The sequence below is a fragment of the Falco peregrinus genome, chromosome 3 (genome assembly GCF_023634155.1).
Source record: "Falco peregrinus isolate bFalPer1 chromosome 3, bFalPer1.pri, whole genome shotgun sequence".
NCBI classification, from domain to species: domain Eukaryota; kingdom Metazoa; phylum Chordata; class Aves; order Falconiformes; family Falconidae; genus Falco; species Falco peregrinus.
Genome location: NC_073723.1, coordinates 9,294,479 through 9,317,039, shown reverse-complemented (window position 1 = coordinate 9,317,039; position 22,561 = coordinate 9,294,479). Strand labels below are relative to the sequence as shown.

The following is a 22,561-nucleotide window of genomic DNA, read 5'->3' as shown; positions in this document are numbered from 1 at the left end:
CATATTCATATATCTTTAGTAGAAATTATGATGCCATTCAATTTTCCTGTGTTAACACGCTAAAGAACACAGAGTTTTAATGCTATCAGCATAACAAAATAATGATTTAAGGACATTTTAAATGTCTTCACACATTTATTTATTAAACTTATGAAATATTCCTGAGTAAACTGCCACCAAAATAACCCTCAGAGCAACAAAAAAGTGAAAGAGGGGCCGGGGGGAGAAGGAGAGGCTATGTTTAGATTTGCTGTATAGAGGATATGGCTGTAAAATGCCTTCTTCCTCTTCTCCACCCCCACCCCCCACCCCCAATCAAATTAAATCAAATGGTTTGCCCTTTTCCAAATTAATAAAGGTTTCCCATAGGACTCCTAACATAATCCTGGAAAGCTCTTTCTGTTCAGAATATAGTGTTACGAGGGTTGTCCATCAACCGCACTTTAGTTTATAGCTAAAAGTCTGTTCTCAGTGTCTGAATAAAAAATCTATTCTAACTCAAAGTGCTTGTCATTGGAACTCTAAATTGCATAATGTGTCATTAATAGTAAAAGCAAAAAAATTCAGACACACAAACATTTTCTATCAGTGTTAAATAATCATGAAACATGTTTAATTAAAAATTCATAAACAAAGCCAAGAATATTTCTGTGCATTATTACTGGAATAAACTGATGTCAGAGAAGGTTGTCTCAACATTTTGGAAAGCAGGTTCAGCATAAAGAAATACTCATCAAAGCTTACAATTTCTGTTCTGTGAAAATGTTTATATTTGAATGTCTGATTTCATTTTATAAAACAAATTTATGACAGTATTCTGAAAATATTATGGTGTGCTGTGTTTCCAAAAACTAATATGTAGCAAATGATACTGGAAATTTCTAAATTCCTGGATCCTTTGGGCTGCCTAATTCCAACCAAATTGGGACCCAGGTGCAGCAAGTTCTAGCCCAGGGGCTGTCCAGCGGAGGTAAGAACTGCTGTTAGAAGTCGATGCACTTTTTGCCTGCTTCATTTATGCACATAATTGCATAGGATTCTAAGAGAATGATCCCACTGTGGGCATTAATTTTTACCCTAACAATAAATCAGTACTAGAGGCAAATTTTGAAACTGGACATTTCTGTAAGATGATGCAACAGGCTTGTAAGAGCCATACCTTGCCTCTTGAAATGGTAAGAAAGGATTGGGTTTTTTATCATGATTAAGAAATTTCTTCCTCATTGAGGCCTCTCTGATGATCATACAGTTAAGTTCTGGTCATAAATAAGCAATCACAACTCTTTCTGACTTGGAGTGATCTGCACTTTTGTCATAGCTGAATTTGGTCCGTTGCTCTTAAAGTTGTGAGCACTCATCAGGAGAATCATTACACTAAATTACAATAAATACAATATGGAGAGCCGTTGTCTGGTACTTGCTATTAATTTATGTTTGTGAAGTGCACAGAATCCTCTACAACTTTACTACACTTGGCACACTGTTGTTTTGGTAGGATTCAAGCCTCTCTTTGCAGTCAGTGAAACTACTGGAAAGAGCTCAGAGCCTGTTGATTTCTCATTAGCTGGTATTTGATTGATAAACCATTTTATTCTTCTTTCTGTCAACGTCTGGGCGGGCTGAAGTGACTTCATTTTTGAAAGAATTGTTATCTCTGGTGCTAGTGTATCACTGTAGATTACGCAAGGCTAAACTCCATACACCCTCATATGATACTTTTTAAAATATTTGCAGATTTTCAGGATAATAGTCCTTTCCCATAACAGTATTTAAAAAGCTCAAGGCAAGTAAATAAATGCCTACAACAAGAACTAACGCTGAAAAACATTTGCTTTGTGAGAAGAATAGAATGAAGAACTTGTGTGAATCAGTTGATTGCTGCTGCAGACTGAACAGGTTAAGAAATTGTACTTGTATGGAATTTAACATTGGTTGTATTAATTCCTTTTAAATTTCAATCTGAATTAAAATGAAAACCTAATTCTTCTAGAGTTTATCAGGATTTCACTGTTGACAGTAAGGTTATTTGCATTTAAGCCTTTCTATGATCTATTGAACAGATTTAAAAAAATAAATGGTTGTAGATACATTGCCATTTTTAGATCTCATTTCTTAATATACTTAAGACATTTTTGTTACTGGTAGTAGCAAGTAATCTTACTACCTCAGGATTAATTGACAATATCCAAGATTACTTTTATGATGAAAACACATGAGAAAATAAGCAAGCATGCATGCGATATCAAGGAATCATTTATCTTAAAAAGTAGAAATAAGTCAAAAAGAAATACCTAATACTACCTGCTTTGATCTGTTTCTTAAAGGGCACTTACTAAGTGTAACTAAATCCTATCAGATACAGTGAAGTTGAATGTACTGTAACAAAAGTGTATCTGCCCAGTGTTTGAACACACCAAGGACCCTTCTCTACCTCGAGAGGAGCCTTACAAATCTACCAGCCATCTGAGGGCAGCAAAGACCCAGACGCTCCGAGTCAGTTAGGTGAGCCGTGGACAGAACCAGATGTGTCAGAGTGCCTTTCTTCCACTTCCCTTTTTCTTTTCCCAGCTAATTTTCGGAAGATCATGTCAGTGATGGTGGAAAGTCTGGCACTGCAGTCTTTTCAGGTAAAACTGGACAAGCCTCTGGTGGTACATACTTGATGGCACACCCTTGCCGTGAAAAAGGTTAAATGGCTTTCAACAAGCATTTCCTACATTAATTTGTAATCCCAGGACATATTGGTAAAGCCTGTTTCCTCCACACTATGAATGATATGAACTGAATCGTGGCATAAGAACCAAAACTTTTCTTCTTTGTTCCTAAGGTGCAAAATATAGGAAGTTTTCTTGTGGTGCACTGCTTTAGTACTATTTCTTCTTTCAACTAGCATACTTTGCTGTTCACGTTCACACCTGCTTTTTCTGTCACATTGATTACAACACATCTGACTACCATGATCTTCATTATTGTTTCAGTTCTCTATAAATTCCAAAAATGGAGACTTTATGTAGTCTTATGAGACTTAATGAGCCAAGAGAACCCCCAAATATCTAAAGCCTTTTTAGTGCTAAATTATCTTAAATGATAAGAATATACATTTCAGTTTCCATATATTTACTTTCTACTGTTTACTTGTCAGAAAATGAACTTAAAAAGAAACGTATAAAATATAGATGAATAAGCATGTATAACCTGCAGCCCTCTTGGCTTGTACTAGACAGAAAATTTCACAACTGAACACATGAAAAGAGTCAAAATTTCTGTCAGGACTGAGTCAAGTTCCTCTGAAATGTAAAGCAATTGTTGTAAATTGAAATTCTAAAACCTGCAAGCTGTATTGTTTGGTATGTCACTGGTGCTATGCAGCTATTGTTAGAATGTTCATGAAATTCCCATGCTTTAAGCTTCTTCACTCAATGGTTTTCAACCAGTATAGTGCCATTTTTTGAAACTTTTCTTCTGTTTTCATTCATACTAATTCGTGGAAAAAATGCTTTAAAGCTATGCGTAAGTACATGTATTTGGTTTAAACACATTTCCTGTTGAAAGTACATTTCCTGTTCCGATGCCAAAGTAGGCTGTTATATTTTTGTATAATTTTTAAATGAAACATCATAAATATTAACTAACATAGTAAATTATACATGATCTCAGTGAAAACGTGTTCTGTACCTAAGAACAGACTTTGCAACTAAAAATAACAATTATTTGCATATACAAGGCTTGTGCCAGTATAAATCAGGAGTGTCTCTAGTAGAGTTTATGGTGTCACATTACTGTAATGGATGACACCCAAAGTCAAGCATTCAAAAAAAAAATATCATGTGATAAAATTATGTACGTAAAAAAAAAAAAAATTGTTCAATTTCTATCTTTTAAGTAGTTACCTAGCGTATCCAGTTGCCCTGTCACTTACAGGGAAAAGTGTTCTGATATCTCATTAAAATTTGCTTACTGTTTTCCCATGGATTGAAATGAAGATATATTTTTTCTCCTAAATTTTACTTCTCAAGCTCTTGGTTTCTGAGCATTACAAGAGGAAAGCAGGAAACAGTTTCCTATGCATATTTTTTAAAATCATGACCTGCAGTAGGCTCTCTTACAAGTACTTCTTATGCTATAAATAGAAAACAGAACAATGTTCTTCAGTTACATTAAATAGTGCTGATCCAGCATGTACAGCACAGACAAAATGAACAGCTATCAAGCACTTCTTAGGAAAAACACTTTTGGACTTTCTTTTATTTTGTAGTTACAGAAAGCAACTTCAGGTAAGAAAAAAAGTCAAAACAGTGCTTCAAAATTGGTTGTCGGACTAGGCATCTAGGTTTTCTGCTTCAGAAAATTGAGTCAGAGCAGCCAATCTATTAGCCAAACACTGAGAGGGAATCGGCATGTACCTGGATAGATCTAGCTGGAGCATCTTCAGTCCCCGTCCTAAGAAGCATTTAAAGACCAGTCTGTATTTATTCTTGATTGATCAATCCCAATCTTCTTGTAAAATAGGTATTTCTGTCTTCTTGTCAAATAAACATTCCTCAGAGGAATAAATGAAGGTTCATTCTTTCTTGAGGCAGGGAAGAGGAGTTTTCTGGGGGCTTTTCAGAGCCTGTGAAAGGTGAAGGATTAGCAGCGGGAGAAAAACCCAGACAGCAGAGTGCCTTGCTTGTGAGCCTAACCTTTCCTATGAAGCATGTTGATTATTTTTACTGGGTATGGGATAATAAATCATGTGCTTTTTTTGCACACAATTATTACATAGCTTCAGGAGGTGGTGTGAGGAGCACAATAGTGGCCTCAATATGCTCGTGGGAGAAGTAAGATGCTTATTTACTGTAACCTTCATAGGGCATTAAAACTGAGGCTCTTAAAGTTCTGTGTGCATGCTTAAACTGCTGAGCTGTTGCATAGGAGGGAGAGAGTTTCTTGTTCTGCAAGGTTAGTTTTTTCTATTGTTTTGATTGATTTCTGCAAGTGACTTTTGCAGACTTTGTGATACGCTAGGCCCATTATGCATGGGATTTCCATTGACAGTTTACAAGAGGGAGGATTTCCTTCTGCATTTCAGCAGGATGTAGATGTGTTACTGAGCACCATCAAGGCTGAGGCAGTTATGCAAATTTAAACAGGAACAGGCATGGAGCAAGAGAGGATTTTTAGGATTACACTGCATTCTGATTTGTTCTGCAGCTGTCTTTCTACCTTAACCAAAAATCCTCCATAGATTTGGTGGATTTGGCAGTCCTGGGTTAATGGTTGGACTTGATCTTGAAGGTCTTTTCTGACCTAAATCACTCTATGACTATTGCTGAGCAGTCAAAGCTTTATTTTTCCTACTCTGCCACTCCAGTGAGTAAGCTGGGAGTGCACAAGACACTGAGAGGGGACACAGCCAGGGCAGCTGACTGCAACTTACCAAAGGGATATCCCACGCCACGTGATGTTATGATCAGCAGTAAAACTGCAGTGGTCTTCCTTACACTTATTAAACTATCTTCATCTTGTCCCATGAATTATCTGACTCCCACTCTTCCTATTCTACCCCACTTGCCTGTGAGTGGTGGTGTGGTGCTTAGGTGCTGGCTGGGGCAACCCACCACAGAGCCTCTATCGTATCCAGAAAAGAAGGTAGAATTCTGAATTCCTGAATACAGAGAAAATTATAAGCATGATGGAGCCATGTTCAGCTCAGACTTCTACCAAAATGGAGAGATCAGTCATGGCTCACAACATTTTATCTGTTTCATGTTACGCTGTTTCATTTAGTCCTGCAATGCTTTAGCACGAATGCATAAATGGTCTCTGAATTACAAATCAGAAGTGGTGTGCTATTTCTAGAGAGGCTGTTCTTCCCTACAGTCTTTACAGACTATTTCAATGGGAAGAATGGTCCTATTTAGTTTTTCCCATGTATGTTTCCTCTGTTGCTTAGTGTTTGAAACAGGGGTTTCACTCTGCTCATGACAACAGTTTTCTAGAGCTATTATCTAGATGAGTTGTCAAGTCAATACGTTGTTTCATAAAATTTGAGCCCTGGCAGGGCATTCTCCTCTCCATAACCATCAAGAAAAAATTAACACTTCTGTCAGCTTGGGCTGCAGAGCACAATCGTCCAGACAGGCAACAATTCAGACAAATCTCTGTGCTCAGTATCTGTCACTGAATATCTATGGTCAGCAGATAGTTTCATTAAATCACTTTTTGAGTTTACTTACCATGCCCTCTTGACTACATATTAGGTACTTCTGTCACATCATCTGGACCAAGAACAACTAAAGTATGTGAGCTGAGATCATTTAAGTCGCTAAAATTGCAATTATAAAAATTAGTCCTATAGAGCAAAATTAATCACTTACCAAATGTGTGACAGCATTACTGAGAACAATAGGCATTCATTGGTGAGGTCAAGTCAGCAAACCTGAAAAAAGATAAACTGAATTTCTGTCCTCAGAGTTCTCCTTTTAGGAATTGAAAAGTAATGTCTTGCTGTACTGTATTTGAAACATGTATATGTATTTCATTTCTCATTGCTAAATTTCCCTTAGTTTCATAGAATTTATTTTTAGTAATTTAAGACTAAGAAATACAATTGAGCTAAGAAATATTAAGCTGTTCTTTATATTTACAAAGGAATGCTAAGTAAAAATAGCAGAAAAATCAGGACATAACTCCAGAGTCCTTCAGCTCCTTTTTATGTGTCCTTCCCTTCACAGAAAGTACGTGAGTTGCATACTGTAGAATGTGAGAAAATATACTGGAAGTTTTGATACTGCCCTTAGATTTTCCTTATTAACTTCATAGTCTGATTTCTGCTGATGACAGTTTGCAGCACATTAAGTTGGTGTTTGTTCATTACAAAACATCTTATGTAAACCCAAACTAAAAAATTTGCACCTGTACTGCTGCATCATGTATTTTTTGGTTAGAAATTTCCACCATGAAAGTTCAGCTGTAATCAGATATGCAGCAAGATCCATAACTGCAAGAATAAAGAACTTACAGGAGGGAAAAGATCAAACTTCAAAGTAACCCAGAGAGGCTAAAGCAGCAGGGATTGAAAACAATGAGAGCATTCTGAATAATATTAAATGTGTTGCCCTGCCTTCACTGACTACAGAGAGAAAATGAACTCCAAGGACAAAATTAAAAATGTAACTATCTACTGCAAGCATGTGACCAAATAATATAAGACATTCTGTTAAGGCATATTTATTTTTGATCTCTCCTAATATGATGCAATTTCCTCTCTATACACCTTGATAGCTTCAGAGAAAGAAGGGGATTAAATTGAATTATCTTTTCTGACAAAGGCACACAGCAGAAAAGCATGCATTTGGCTAGTAAATGTATAATACTCAACATGTGAGAACAGTTAATCACCTCTACTATTACAATGCATAACAGGAAAGCAGTAGGCTGCTCTCCTGAATAATGGACTAACACTGGCCACTCATCCAGCCAGACAGTCACTATATTCCCCCTTTTCTTACTTTCTTTGTGTGTTCTCAGGACACAGGGAAGTAACCAGGACAGCTAATTAAATGAAAGACATGCAAAAGATGACATGTAGAGGTTACCATCTTCATGCAGTAATGAAATTATTTTTTTAAAAAAAGAGTAAGCCAAACTGTCATCATCACTGAGCAGTCAGTGTCGATGTCCCTGTTAAAGACAAAAGCATGTAAGTACTATATAAAGGTGTTCAGAATTGAGGGAAATATGGCAATTACAATATTTAAAATCTGAGGGGAATCATAAAATATGAATGTATATATGCATGTGATGTGTCATAAAAAAAGAACTGGCTTTATCTATGCAATTCAGAAAATGAGAACTGAGAGAATGATGATGTGAGGATCAATTAAATTTACAATGAGGAAATACGATTGGTCAAACTGGGATAGTAACCTTTTCCAGCACTGGCATAAACTAATATCCCAGCAAAATATCTAGGAACAGACCAGGTCATGTGACTCCTCCATACGCTAATCAAACACTGTTCAGGGACTCACTGGGTAAAACGGGACTCGCCAGATGGGACTCCTGTATTAAGCAACCCACAAATTATTACTTTTTCATTAATTTGTCCAGCCTCTTTTATATCCTATGTAAACTCTGAGCCTCCACAGCTATCTCTACTACTCATCGTGTGAAGGCCAAATCCATTTTTTAATTTACATCCTGACTTCTGCTTGTTTCATGAGATGCCCCTTACTTCTTGTACTGGAAATGGCAATGAATAATTTATCCCTTTCCAGATTATTCACATTGCTAGTAATTTTGTAGATTTCTAGCCTATTCCGCCACTTCTGCCTGAGCAGTCTCTCTAAAACAAGTATTGGTTACTACGCATATGTAGTTATGTCCCTAATGCCACTGAGTTTACTAGAGGTTAGAAGCCTAAGTAGACAGGATGGTTTTAGCATGTCACAGAATAGCTGAGGTTGGAAGATGCCTCTGGAGATCATTTAGCACAACTTCCCTGCTTAGAGCAGGTTGCAACCAGGACAAATCCAGCTGGGTTTTGAGTATCTCCAAAAATGGATACGCCACACCTTCTCTGGGAAACATCATCCACTTCCTGGCATCCTGACAGTAAAGAAACATTTTTCTTACATTTTAATGGAATTTCTTGTATTTCCATTTGTGTGCATTGCCTCTTGTCCTGTTACTATGCAGCACTAAGTCTGGCTCCATCTTCTTTACTTCCACTCACCAGGTATTTATACACATTGATAAGATCCCTCTCAGTCCTGAGAGTTATTTAGACTGGGACCACAGCAATGAAAGTAAGATAGACAAAAAACTATCTGGGTATTCTATTTGCAAACTAATGTTGAATTAGAAAAGTTTATCAACAAAGTAAATAAAACATTAAAAAAGAAAAAAAAAAACCAAACAGGAACTCATCCTAGTTTTCCTCAAAATACTAACTGATGCTCATGTTCTGAAAGCTTATCTGAATTTTGGTTTAAATAATAAAAGAAATTAAATCAGGTTATAGATTTGCCATTAAGAGAAGGTGGTGAAGGGGTGTAATATAAACTTTGATTTTCATTCACACTTAATTGTCACCTTAGTAGGGTTATTATTAGGAGTTACTTCATTATTTGTTCTCATGAAGATCTGTAGAGCTCAAAAATATTTTTATACACACAGGATTTGAATGTCTCTGTCAATAATAATAATAAAAGTAAGAAAATAACTGCAAAGAATTTACAAACCCAAATCTCAGCATGTAAAATCCAGTCACTAATGTCATACGAAATGCCTGTAACCCAGTGGATTATTATATTTTCTTCCTCTATTCATTTAATAGAGTTTCATTATTCCATAGCAACCAGTCTTAAGAACTCTTTCATAACAATAGAGGTAGATCTACAATGAATATAGGATCTGCAGAACTGTATTTTTTGCTACTGTGAAGGATCAGTTGTGTTTATGTGGATTTGTACACCTTATTCTTAAGGCAAGAATATTTTCAAGGTAGTATCTGGAATAATACTATCAGTAATCTGTTGAGTCATTTATTGCTCTTTTCTCCGTAATGAACTCTACTTGCATAACCTAGAGTAAATGCTCAGTAACTATAATTTTAATTTGAACAGCAAAATTTAGAGCAAATTTATAAAAAAGTAGAAATTGTGAAAGTATAACATATTCAAACATCTTCCTGCAAGAAACATCATCTATTTCATTGCTTACCAAACCCTTGCTGCATTTCAAAAATAGCATCAGTTTCAGATTTGTGTGGTAGCATTCCTAAATCCAAATATTAGCAGTCTTTTGTTTTCTGAGCCCACAAAGACATTGTGTAAACTTTCCTAAGTAGTGGCATTTTCAGCTTTCTTGGGAGGGCAGAGAAGACATTTCCTCCTTCTCTGAAATTCCTTTCAAATGATCTGTTATACATAATTCTTCAGTTCTGTATGCCCACAATGTAAGTTTATCAGCTAGATTTCCTTGGATACTTCCCTTCTTAGCCGAGTGCTTTACATTTAGACTTTAATTTCAGCACCACTAGTGCATGTCATAACTAACTTTAAAAGTGGATTTGTTTGTGTCTTGAAGTATCTCAATGCCTTCATGTGCAGAAGGCATTTTATAAAATGTCTTGTGATTTGCAAGGCGGGGGGGGTAACTTCTGAGACATTTAAGATGATGCTAGATGTTTGTGCACATGTTTAGAAATCTAAACAAAAACATTTCACTCAGTTCTATCCCTTCTGTGCCTTTTAAGCTTTATCTTAGTTTCCTGTCACTCTGGTAGAATCTGAGGTTTATGGCTCTGTCCACAATCAAGAGAAAGACAGACATCCACGTTAACATCTTGATTGTGCAAGTGGTTGTAAGGACTATTTTGAAAATATAGTGCTTGAAAACTGAAGTAGTTATCTGATACAATTTACAAAGGCACTGGAGTTCCTTAATTCCGTTGACTTCAGGTCATCCCAGATACCTTGAAATATTTTAAATCTTGTAAATTCAATATTTATCTAATTACCTTTTAAAAAATAAAGTGTTAAAAACCTGACAAGCACCTTTAAGGGGGGGGGGGGGGGGGGGGGGAAGTGAGAGAACATGGAATTAAACACAGATTTCCTGGATCCCAGCTTACACATAAATGAAAAGTAATTATTTTCTTTAATTCTACAGAGCTGTTTAGAAAAAAATACCCATTAAGTTAAAATTGTTTGATCACTCTTAAAAGAAAGGTCTTAAAAGATTTTAATTATGATTTTACAGGACAATTGCATTAGTAATTACATACTTTAAAAAAAAAATCTTCCTGGAGGTTTATTAATTATATGATAGAAACATCTCAATTACAAACCTCTTGAATGTCAAAAATGTTCATTTGATATTCAATTTGGTATTAAATTAACATACAACAACTCACTCTCAAATATTAGATTGCATGTAGCAGTATGTTTAAGACCACGTTTTCTGTCTACCCATGTTGGAAGTCAGGCACAGACTGTTCTGCTTAGAGCAATTGCCAACCTAGTCAAGAGCGGTAATGTCCACCCAGTACCCACTACAAATACACGCAACTTTCTCAGGAACAAGCATGCCACGATGTCAAAATATCAAACACTGCTCTCACTTATGCTGACTTTACTAGTGAAATACATGTAAAGGACTAATGCAGTTACTAAAAGCAGAGTTTGGCTGCGGGACTGCACACCTGTAAATGAGCAGTGTCAGATGCTTATTTTATCTGTGGCAGCAAGGTAGGAAGCATGGCCATGCATATGCTACATGCATATTTAGCATTGCTACCTACGTTAACAAGTGGGAATTTTGTATGAATCAAATCTATGTTGTAACTAGTAGCAATGTTTTGGGTTGGTTGGTTTGTTTTCCCCCAGAGCTCTGGTTTAGGCCCACTCTGCAGTATTATGTTGCCTTTGCTATTCTATCAAGATGTGCAAAAATTAAAAACATCAGTTTCCATATGAAAGTTGCTCTGCTGGTAAATAGGCCCTGCCACTCCATCTGCTTCCTTGTCCTGTGAAATGAGAGCTTTTGTTGGCTTAGTTTGCCTTTCAGGGAACATAGGATATCTTTGCTGATAAAGAAAAAAAAAAAAAGAGACCTTTCTTGTTACCATATGTTGTGTCATTTCCTCAGCACTCTGCTGATAGAAGCTATAACAATTGTGGTTTTAATACCACCCTGTCCAATTGTACCTAACGATCCAACACTTATTTAAACTATACACCTTTTAAAGTTTCATTGGGATATTAATGTATACAGCTTTGAAATACCTTTACATTTCCCCGAGAGTAAAGGGATCTTTGTGTACATTAATATCAGACTTGTGAGCTAACTATATCTGGTAGTTATTAATTCTTCAGCAGCAGCAGAAGTAAGCTGTAGAGCTGAGGTGAATAAAAGACCTCTGATTCATGAAAGACTTGGGCTGACCTTGCCAGTGCCATTAATCACGTGTAGAGCTCAAGCAGATTATATAGCACTGTGGAGATTTTAGAAGGAGAATATAAGGATATATGTACTTTGGGGGACATAAACCATTTTCTTACAAAACATCTATGCCTTAGATCATCAGTAAAAGTCACATGAAACAGTTTTACAGGAGATCTTTCATGGCATAATGCCTTGTGCATATCTGTATTTCTGTTACCTGTACAGCTACATTTACGCATGGATATGTACGTAAAGAGTGGACAAACATACTGGTTTATATTTTTATTCTGCCTCTGTTAATATTTTGGCAAGAGCAAATTCCCTCTTCAAAAGGCTTTCTGAAATGTATTATGTGGGTGTGACAGTGATATGCAATGATATGCTGAACTGTAGCAGATGGTCAGTTGAAAAAAAAACTATCTCTATAATATGTGTCTATAGTACCTACAGAGTAACAATCTAATTGCAAAGAAAGTGATGTGGAGTTCTTTACATGTACTTCTTTAGCCGTAGTTACAAGGGAAAAAATTCTTGGTACTAAAAATACAATAATACTTTTAAGAAACCCTCTCCATTTTACATTCTAATACTAATCTAATTTTAAAAGAAGAGGGTGAGCCAAGGGAAACTTCCTTCACATAAAGGAATAGCTGCTTTCATCTTTTAATTATTTTGGAAAAATGTAATATTTGCATGAACATTTTAAATATTCACTGATGTATGCTAAGATCTTTTCCTTTTTAATTTGGGATTTACATGTTCAGAGTGAGCAATAGCATTTCAAATGTAATTTTTCAGTGAAATTTTGGAAGAAAAAATATGACATCTTGACATATTGTTTTCTTCTTTTAAAAAAACCAAACATAATCCCCAAACACAATGTACACACAACCCACCCCCCCACCCTCCTTAGTTTTAGTCATTAGATATACTCCAGGAAGTGATCTCCATTTTTGTTCTAAAAGAAGTCAGCACGTTGCTATTGCTTCTTGTCTTAAAGTTCTTGTCCAATTTACCATTCAGTTTTGTAACACCATCCCAGCAGACTTTACCACTTAAATGATAAAAGTTTCAATAGGCACTTTAGTGGAATTACGAAAAAGCTACCACTCTTCCACCATGATGCCAGAAAGCTATCTTCTTTCTAAGTCAGGTCAGTAAACTGTACCTTGTAGGCCTGAGCTTGTCTCAGTATAATTCCAGAGTAACAAAATAACAACAACAAAAAACTGTGTATATTACAGGATTTATCTTTCCTTTGCAGATCAAACCAAAACTGACAGTATGATAAATGCAGTAACTTGCTGGAAACAGTTGCCGTCTTTTATAATCAAATGAATCCTGTTGTGTATAAAGCTTAGGTTTATCTTTTAGATTTGTTGTTGGTTTACTTTTATTTTTGTTTCACTGTTGTAGTTGTACTTAAGTGACTTTGTCAGGGTTATAACTTTCTTCTTCTCCAAACATGTCTGCCAAGATCTTAAAACGAGGTCCCCAGTCACTCAGATAGTCATAATCCTGGTCTGCCTCTGTAGTAAGGGAGTCTATAGAGCTGAGAGACTCTGCAACAGATCCATTTCCTTCATAAGCATAGGTTGCCAAGGAGTCATAAGGGGGTGCAGTCGGATCTACATCATTTTCCTGCAGCCTTTGATTAATGAAATCTCTTATGTCTGTGTTATCTTCCACTGGTGGTCTCTGACGTGGAAAACACAAGGTGTCTGGTTTTATGTCCCTGCGTATTTTGTTATCTTCAATCACTTTGGGATTCCTCAGGGCACCTATGTCAAAAGCCTGGGTGTCCTCTTCTCCACCTCCTTCATCATCATAATGGATAACATTATCTCTGATATCTTCTTTAGAGGTCATCAGAGTGTCCTTTTTCTTCTGCCTCCGTAGTGCTACATACAGTACCACAATGACTGTAATGAGAGAAAACCGAAGTTAAGACACGCTCAAAAATAATTTGCTACTCTGATGACATACCATTATATCTTCCTTTGAAAGTTGCAAGCAATCAAAGGGACCTTTTTCCTTAGAGGATATGCTCCTACTATTATTTTAAAAATAACAGTGCTCTAGCCAATGAAAAGTCATTTGCTGTTTGATGTATGAGTCTAACTTAGTGCTTGCTGTGCTTCTGAAGGAAGTAACAAATAATTGTCTTACTGGCCTGCTTTGCAAACAAATATAATTGGAAAGACTTCAGATTTTTAATTCAGAAAGGGAGAGATGGGTTTTTTTTTAAAATGTCTTCTGTTGCCCAAAATCCCCAAATATCCATATTGCAGAGCAAAAAACCCTCCATAATATTAGAGAAGGGGTGTGTGTGTGTGTGGGCATGATGACGACTGGTGAGAATCTCTGAAGTGGAGAAAAAATAATCCTACTTCAGCTTTTTATAGAGCACACTGGTTTCTTCAGGGATCTGCTTTGAAAAATCCCATGTGAAATGGTTCTGGAGAGAAAAGGGGTCCAAGAGAGTTGGTTGATTTTCAGGTATCGCCTCCTCCAAGCTCAACAGTGCTCCGATGAGCAGTAAATCAAGCAAAGGCAGCTGGAGGTCTGCATGGATGAATGAAAAGCTCCTGACTAAGCTCACATATTTTAAAAAAGAAAGACACATATAGGAGGTGAAAACAGACAGGTGAAACAAGAGGAATATACAGTGGCTGTCTGAACATGCAGGGATGTTCATTAGGAAAGTCAAAGCCCATCTGGCATTGAATCTTGTAAGGGACATGAAGGACAACAAGAAGGGCTTGTACAACATCAGGGGAAAAAAAAAAAAAAAGAAAAAAAGAAAGAAAAATCCGGGCCCACTCCTGAATTAGGCAGGGGCTGTGTTGACAAAGGACACAGAAAAGTCCAAACTACTCAATGGCTTCTTTGCCTCTGTCTTTATTGGTAAAGTTGTCCTTCAGGAATCCCATGTCCCTGAGATCAGAGGGTAAGTCTGGAACAAGAAAGACTTATCCTTGGTGGCAGAGGATTAGGTTAGTGAAGACTTAAACAAACTTGACGCACAAGTGCACAGGACCTGATGGGATGCACACGAGTGGTGAGGGAGATGACTAACATCATTGTGAGGCCACTTGTGATAATTTTTGAAAGGTCATGGGGACCGTGAGAAGTTTCTCAGGACTGGATAAAGTGTCACCCCTATCTTTAAGGAAGGCAAAAATGAGCTAGGGAGCTACAGGCCAGTCAACCTCACCTTGATCCTGGCAAAGTGATGGAGCAAATAATTCCGGAAACTATTTTCAAACATAGCAAGAACAGGAAGGAGATCAAGAGTAGTCCGCATGAATTTATGAAGGTGAAATTCTGCTCCACTCATCCAATAGCCTTCCACAGTGAGGTGACTGGTGGATGAAGGGTGCAAAGTGCATTATTTTTATCCTAACTTTAGCAAAGCTTTTGATGCTCTTTTCTGTAACAACCTTCTCAGGAAAACTGAAAAAGCAACAGTGATCAATAGACCAAAGACCAGACGGAGGTCAGTCACCAATGATGTACCCCAGGGTTGATACTGGAACCAGTTTCATTTAACATCCTCATAAAATACCTGGATCATGGGATTGAGTGCACCCTCAACAAGTTTGCAGGTGTTACAAAGCAGGCATTGTGCCACTATTCAAAGGGACCTCACCAGGCTGAGGGAATGGGACAACAGGAACCCCATGAAGTTCAACAAAGGGAAATGCCAAATCCAACACATGGTGAGGAATAATCACATACTGTAGATGTTGTTGGCTGACTGGCCAGAAAGCAGCCTGGTAGAGAAGGACCTAGAATCCCAGTGGACAACAAGTTCACCATGAGCCAGGAATGAGCCCTTGTGGCAAAGAAGGCCAGAAATATTTGGAACTGTATTAGGAAAAGCACTGTCAGCAAGACATTCCCCTCTGTTCAGCCCTAGGCAGGCACATTTGGAGTTCTACCTCTAGTTCTGAGCTCCTCAGTACAAGACAGACATGGACTTTCTGGAGTGAGTTAGTGCAGAGCAAAAAAAAGATTATTAAGGGATTGGAACATCTGCCATACAAGGAGAGGCTGAGAGAGTTGGATCTGTTCAGCTTGGAGAAGAGAATTCTCAGGGGGACCTTACCGGTGTGTAAATTACCTGATGGATGGAAGTAAAGATGGAGCCAGATTTCTCTCAGTGGTGCCCAGCGACAGGAAAAGAGGCAATGGGCACAAATGGAAATACAGGAAATTCCATTAAAATGTAAGAAAGCTGCTTTACTGTCAGAATAGTCAAGCAAGCATTGATCATATTGCCCAGGGAAGTTAGGTGTACTCATTCTTGGAGATACTCAAAACCCAGCTGGTTACTGAGCAACCTGCTCTAACTGACCCTGCTGTAAGCAGGGAGGTTGGACTACATGATCTTCAGAAGTGCCTTCCAGCTGTGATTCTATATAAAATAAAACGTTACAAACTGGTTTTATTCCAAATGGCATCTCAATGGCAATCAGCGTGTGGTAGGTTTTCTTTCGTTGTTTTTGGTTATTTTCCCAATAGTTTGTCTTTGGAGATATATTTCATCGAATGCAAAATCTTCTTATACAAAACTGGCCTTTTATTATTTTTTGTTCCCTAAACTGCCTTTGGTAGAACTGACAGTGTTCTAAGTGCTGTTGGTGAAGTAACACAATAATGAATACAGGAGTTGAAATGATTATAAACTCATGGTCAGGCTGTGTGGCCTAAAATAACTCCTGATTCTGGTGATATGTTGACTATCTTTTTTTGTAGAAATTAGTTCAACAAGAACGACTTCAACTACTATTTTAATGACTCTGTTTGAGGCCAGGTTCATAGCAAGAAATGAAAACCTAAAAGGAGATTTTAAATTGATCAATGGAATAGTAAGGAGAAAGTCTGGATGTAAGATAGACACCATTCTCTTAGGTTACACACAGAAGTGGAGATCTCATTATTTATACATTAGTTTTTCTACGTAATATTACCAGGCTGATTAGAATGAAGCGGGTTATTAAAGGACCAAAACCTCTTTTCCAAGCCTAATCTCATTAATTCAGTCTAGCAATCTGAGCAGAGTGGGAATTAAAATACCTTCATTAGCTTTGTATTTTCCAAGAGCATCAATCAGCAGCAAAGCTGGTAAGGAGTCCTTTGACATAGTTATTTTTCATTGAACATGCTGGTTTTTTTAAAATAACCTGTTTATTTCAACAAACCATTAGGGAAACAGAAACACAGTTCCATTGAAGGCCTCCATGATGACCCAGCAAATCTGGAGGAAATTCAGGCTTCCCACTTCCCCAGATACTCTGCCATTTTTACTGGACACAAATGTGGCAGCTTGTCCTGCAGCTGTGTGTTTAGGGATTCTAGGCACTTTGCTCTGTAACATAGAGGTTAAGACAGAGCTCTGATTGACTTATCTCTTCATGTGAAAATGTTAAAGGTTTTTTCATAGTGGAATTTCTTTGATGCTGAGGCTCACCCCTGGCTGCCTTTATCCAGGAAACCTCTAAAAGTAAAAAAGTAGTCCCAAGGTAAAGGAGACAGCATTCTTTTTGCTTCCAAAAAAAAAATGATCTGTTTGTTTTGTTTTGCTTTGTTTTAAAATTCTTCAGAATGGGTGTACTTGTTAGTAAGTTCTATTCATGGGAAGTATGACTGTCTGCCATTCTTCCAAGCTGAAACAACTTTTCTCACAACATAAAAATTTTACACAGAACAGAAATTCTGACTTTTACCCACTGCTACTCAGAAGCTATTATAGTAATTTACTTAAATGGTGGATTACTGTATTATTCAAATGCAAGGCAGTATCCATATGTTATATTCTGTGTCTACAGCCATTTTTGCCTATGCATTAGACCTATGTAAGGAGTATTATCAGATCTAGGAAGCCCAGAAGAGTCATAGGCTAGCATCTGTAAGCATCAGTCTGTTTTCTGCAGCCTACGTTGGGCCTGTGTGAGCTACAAAGTTGGTTTTATTTTGTTATCAGTTCCTTAAGGGTACATTATAAATAGGTTGCACATGACTATTGACTGCTTTGGGCATGCAGTAAATAAGGCAATATTTAAATATAATGTAGATCAAATGACAATGCCACCCTATGGAATCCATGCCTGCCTGAAATTAAAATGTGCCTGTAAAGTTTTACATGGATCTAGCCAGTCACAGTCTACATTACAATTATTTTAACCTCTCTCATTTCTTTGTTCTGCTTTTGCTCATGCTGTCTTGAAGAATTAAAGGCCCTTAATAAGTACTTACTGCTGTTACTCTCAGTAGGACCTGTCTACCTTAGTAATTATTTAAAAATATCAATCCTTCAGGAAAGGTATTTAAACAACACTGTTTCAGAGTAAAAAAGAAAATAATGGTTTGGATTCCACAGAAAGCTTTTTTGTTTTTCATGCAATAAGAAATACCTAGGTATTATTCAGATTCACAGTCATGGTCGGTGCTTTGGAATGTTTTTTCAGAAACATAGAAGCATTAAAGTACTCATAAACTGCCACACATTTTCAATGGCTTTTGTTAAATGATAGATGAGGCTAGTAACAACACAAATCAGTTCACAAGTGAATAATCAGAGTAACGCACTTCCCACAGTTTCATAAGAACTAACCTAGAAGTATAACAATACACAGCAAAATGGCAATCAGTGCTCCTGTGCTGAGGCCTACTGGCAGGAATATTGCTTCCACGTTGCAGGATTGGATGGTACCATCAGAATCACATCTGCAAACACGGATAGTCAATGTGTTTGTGCTGCTCTGGACAGGGTAACTGCTATCTTCTATTACTACTGGAAGAAAGTACAGCTCTTGCTGCCTTCTGTTGTAACCATTTCTCCTGGTTTCAATCCCAGCAGTGTTGTCTGTAAAACATGACACAGTCATTACAGGATTTTTATTGTGTACGTCAATTCACCTTTGTAGTTTGTATCACCTTTAATAATAGGCAGCCATTTCATTTTGGAAACTCAGTGAATGACATGATTTATGTAATTGCATTGTTTTATCGTTACAGAAGGTATTGTATTATGATTTGGTACAGCTGTTTCTTGCAGAACATTAAGTAATATTCTGTTTCTTGTAAACTTCTTAGCTTGACAGCTGAAATTTTGAAGAAAACATAAATAATAATTTGAAAAAGCATTACAGGTATTATATTAGGAAGGCTTTTCAGTTTTTCTTTTCTCCTTATCTCCTTATATTCCAAGCCTGTGGTCCAAAGGACTTTGCACATGTATTTAGAAACATCTCAATTAATTCATTTCTCCTTCAAACTGTAAGTAATATAACTGGACAAAATGCAAAACCCCTTCAACATTCCTGCCCGATTAAAAACAAGTACAGAAATCAACTGAGTACTTCATAATCAGTATATTTTCCCTCAATTAGTCATGAGTGTGTTCAGAACTCCTAGAAGTTATGTTTTATCATTTCTTCCCAGTAGATATTCAGTGATCGCTGCTTTTCTTGAATCAGAGTAGCAGATAAATGATGTGCAGATTAAAAGAATTACATTGAAAATAAACTCCAAATGAAATTAGCAGAGAATTAATTAGCTGACAGATTGGAATGAAGGTAGCCTGCAGAAGTTGCCATTTTTCCATCTCGTCCATGTTCTTTACTATATCTTTAGGAGAGGTCACTTGCTGTCTATGTTACAACTTTTATCCCTTGGAGTTTTGTCACTAGGTAGAAGGATTAAGGGCTCTGAATTCCACGCTGAAATACTTGTGTGCAGTTCTAATTAAGGACAATAAGAATGAACCCTAAATATCTGAAATCAGATATGTTATGACACCTTTGAGAAAGCACTTGACTGAAAAAAATGCTTATTTCAGAAATTCCCTTTTATATCAAACTCAAACATGGCACATGAACTCATCAAGTTTAGTGACATTTAGTTTTGAAAAAGTGTCTCAAAATTGTATGAATCAAACAAACTTCCACCTTCAGCTTGTTTTTTCCCTATGATTAATCATCTACACTATATAAAGATTTTTAGATCTATTTTGGAGTAATCCATCTTAATCTTATTTCTATTATTTCTATTTCTATTAACAGAATTATTACTGTTCTTTTTCTTTTTTTGTCAAATTTTTGTGTTGAAGATCACTTTAATACAGTGCAACCATCTGACTTTCTCCTTTGAGAAGAATCAAATAGATCAAGCTCTTAAGTCTTTGACTTTGAACAATTTTTGTTGCTCTTCTATGACCCCTTTCAATTGTTCAGGGTCCTTTTGAAAATATGGACACAGACACGTTTGAACTCCACAGAGCAGCCTAGAGCTGCACCGCGAAGCTGAGACAGCTTCTGGTTCTTCAGTCTGTTGGCAATAAATTCATTTTCAGGAAGTGTGTGATAGTTTGGAGAGAAGAAAAATTCTCTCTTACATGAGCGACTGAGTGTGCTCAGCAGGGAAGCCCCCTCTGGAGAGCAGAGTGAGGTCAGCAGAGTGGAAAGAGAAAGATGGGTGGTTCAGCTGGAAGCACTCCAGCTCTCCCAGGCCCTCTCACTTCTATTCACCCTTGCTGGGTTGGTCTTAGCACTGCTGAAGGCATAGTCTAGAAACGTAACATTTCCCTGTCTTTACATTTATAGAGACTCCAAATGCAGCTTCTGTCTGGCTCCTGTCCTCATTAAGTTATATTTTGAGTACGGAACTCAGAAAAGTTTATTCTCTTGAGTGTGCTACAAACATATTACACCTGCTGTGATATCACACCACCCATGATTTTTAGGTGTATAGAATAACATTGGTTATTGATCTTCCTGACGTTTAAAAATATTAAATGACACCTTTACTTGTAACAGCATTAATTGTTACACAGTGGACAAGATTGTTTCCTAAAAAAAAAATAATAAAATATCAAAATTCCTTTCACAAAGTAGCTGCTTGGGACTAACATAATTGCTAACTCAAAAGATAATGGCATTTGTGTTTTTAATTTAGGAAAAAGGAAAATAAAGTTGTGTTATTATACTTTTAAATTGTGCACAGAGCAGACCTTCCAACTTTCTGGCAAACAAAAGGCAGAAGATATTGAAAATATTATACAAAGTTTCTGTTTGCACAGATTTTTCTAATAGCTCTGTAAATCATCACAAATTAAAATGGTTTTTATGGTTGGAAAATACTCCCCAAAGCTGTTTTTTCTGTCTTCCTTTTATTTCAGTAAATAGTGTACTACTTTTGTCTTTTTTATTAGGTGTTAGGAAATGCTTTTAACAGTATATGTATAGGCACATACACAAACAAATATTTATGCATGAAAAATTGTGTGTCTTGGTGGCTTGTAATTCCATTTTAATGGAAATACTGCAATTGTTTTTATACAGTAGAGAAAGTTTCTTAGCAGACTACTGAGATCCAAAGTAATCTGGCTGTCAGTATTACTGGTTAAACAGGGAAATTTAATTATCTAATAATATTTGAGAAATTTCCTCATCAAACTCATATACTAAGCACACATCACAAAAGCTGTAAATGAGAAAGGTCATTGAGTTTAATTACTGTACAGTATTTTAAAGTTTAAATATTCTTTTGAGGAATTAAGTATGTTAAAATCACCTGAGAAGAACTGGAAGACACATTTAAAGCAATAGTTTGTTATTATTAAAAAAATAATAATCTTGGTGAAATTAAAGGGTATTTTAGGAAATGGACAGAAAGAAAGAAATTAAAGTTCTTGCTTTAAAGAAATTTTGACAAAAAGATCAGCAAAGGTATTTGGAAATATGTAGTATTTATGTTATAAGACCACGTAATTACAAAGGTACTGCCCATATGGGCCTTCAAATGTGTTGAAAAGTGAAAAGATGAAAGTAATTCATGTAAAATATTTGGATGATCAAGAGGTATATTTTCTTGCTTCTGTTAAGATATAGATAACTTTTTTTTCCTCTTTAATTATAACCATTACTTATAACCAAAGTTTATTATGCTGAGTTTTCCAAAGAAATACTACCAACAGCTAAGTAGGGAACAGAAAATAACAGAAACTTCAGTGCAGCATTAATGAGAAGCAAACTTAAGCATTGTCCAAAATTATAAATCCAGTGGGACACAGATGTAAAACATTTAAATGTTTTTGGCATAATTATAAATCCAGTGGGACACAGATGTAAAGCATTTAAATGTTTTTGGCATAATTACAGTTAGATATCAAAATATCACAACATTTTTATATACTAGTAGCTGTTAAACCCAGACTGTTTAGAGTAAGCACATCTGGAGAAGAGTAATGACCTAATCTTCCAAGAGCAGAAGTAAGCCCACTTGAATCCATTGTGAGGTTGCCCCTCATACTCGTTGAGCTCTCTGTCTCGAGAAACCTATTTGAATGATCTCTGCTAAAATGCTGAGCTACATATTTTTGGTTTCAGAAGACACTATTATTTAGGTCTGCAATATTATGAATTACTATGGTTTCATTACTGTATTTAAAAATCATTAAATTAAATTCTTTGCTCATCTGTAAAAGGTTTTAAGCTATCTATGACATACCAATATAAAATTCACCTAATACATTTGGGAATAAACTGTATTTGTCTTGCCATCTTCACAAAGGAGCTATATAAAAAGACAAAATAAGCACAGTTTATTTTTCTGCTGTTTC

The 22,561-nt window shown here is 36.4% G+C and overlaps 1 protein-coding gene across 3 annotated transcripts in view; it reads right to left on the bottom strand.

Annotated features, from left to right (window-relative positions):
• Window positions 1-10,758: 10,758 nt before the first annotated feature.
• CDH12 (cadherin 12) overlaps window positions 10,759-22,561 on the bottom strand; it is a 220,798-nt gene continuing 208,995 nt past the window's right edge. For 2 of the 3 annotated variants that reach the window (XM_055800777.1, XM_005243727.4), the window contains 2 exons: window positions 18,554-18,805; window positions 10,759-13,856 (listed from right to left, as the gene is read on the bottom strand). In XM_055800777.1, coding sequence (XP_055656752.1) covers window positions 13,357-13,856; window positions 18,554-18,805 — 752 coding nt within the window. In that variant the 3' untranslated portion in view covers window positions 10,759-13,356. Of the gene's footprint in view, window positions 13,857-18,548; window positions 18,806-22,561 lie in introns of those variants that run through there. The other variant, XM_027795760.2, reaches the window with a different exon arrangement.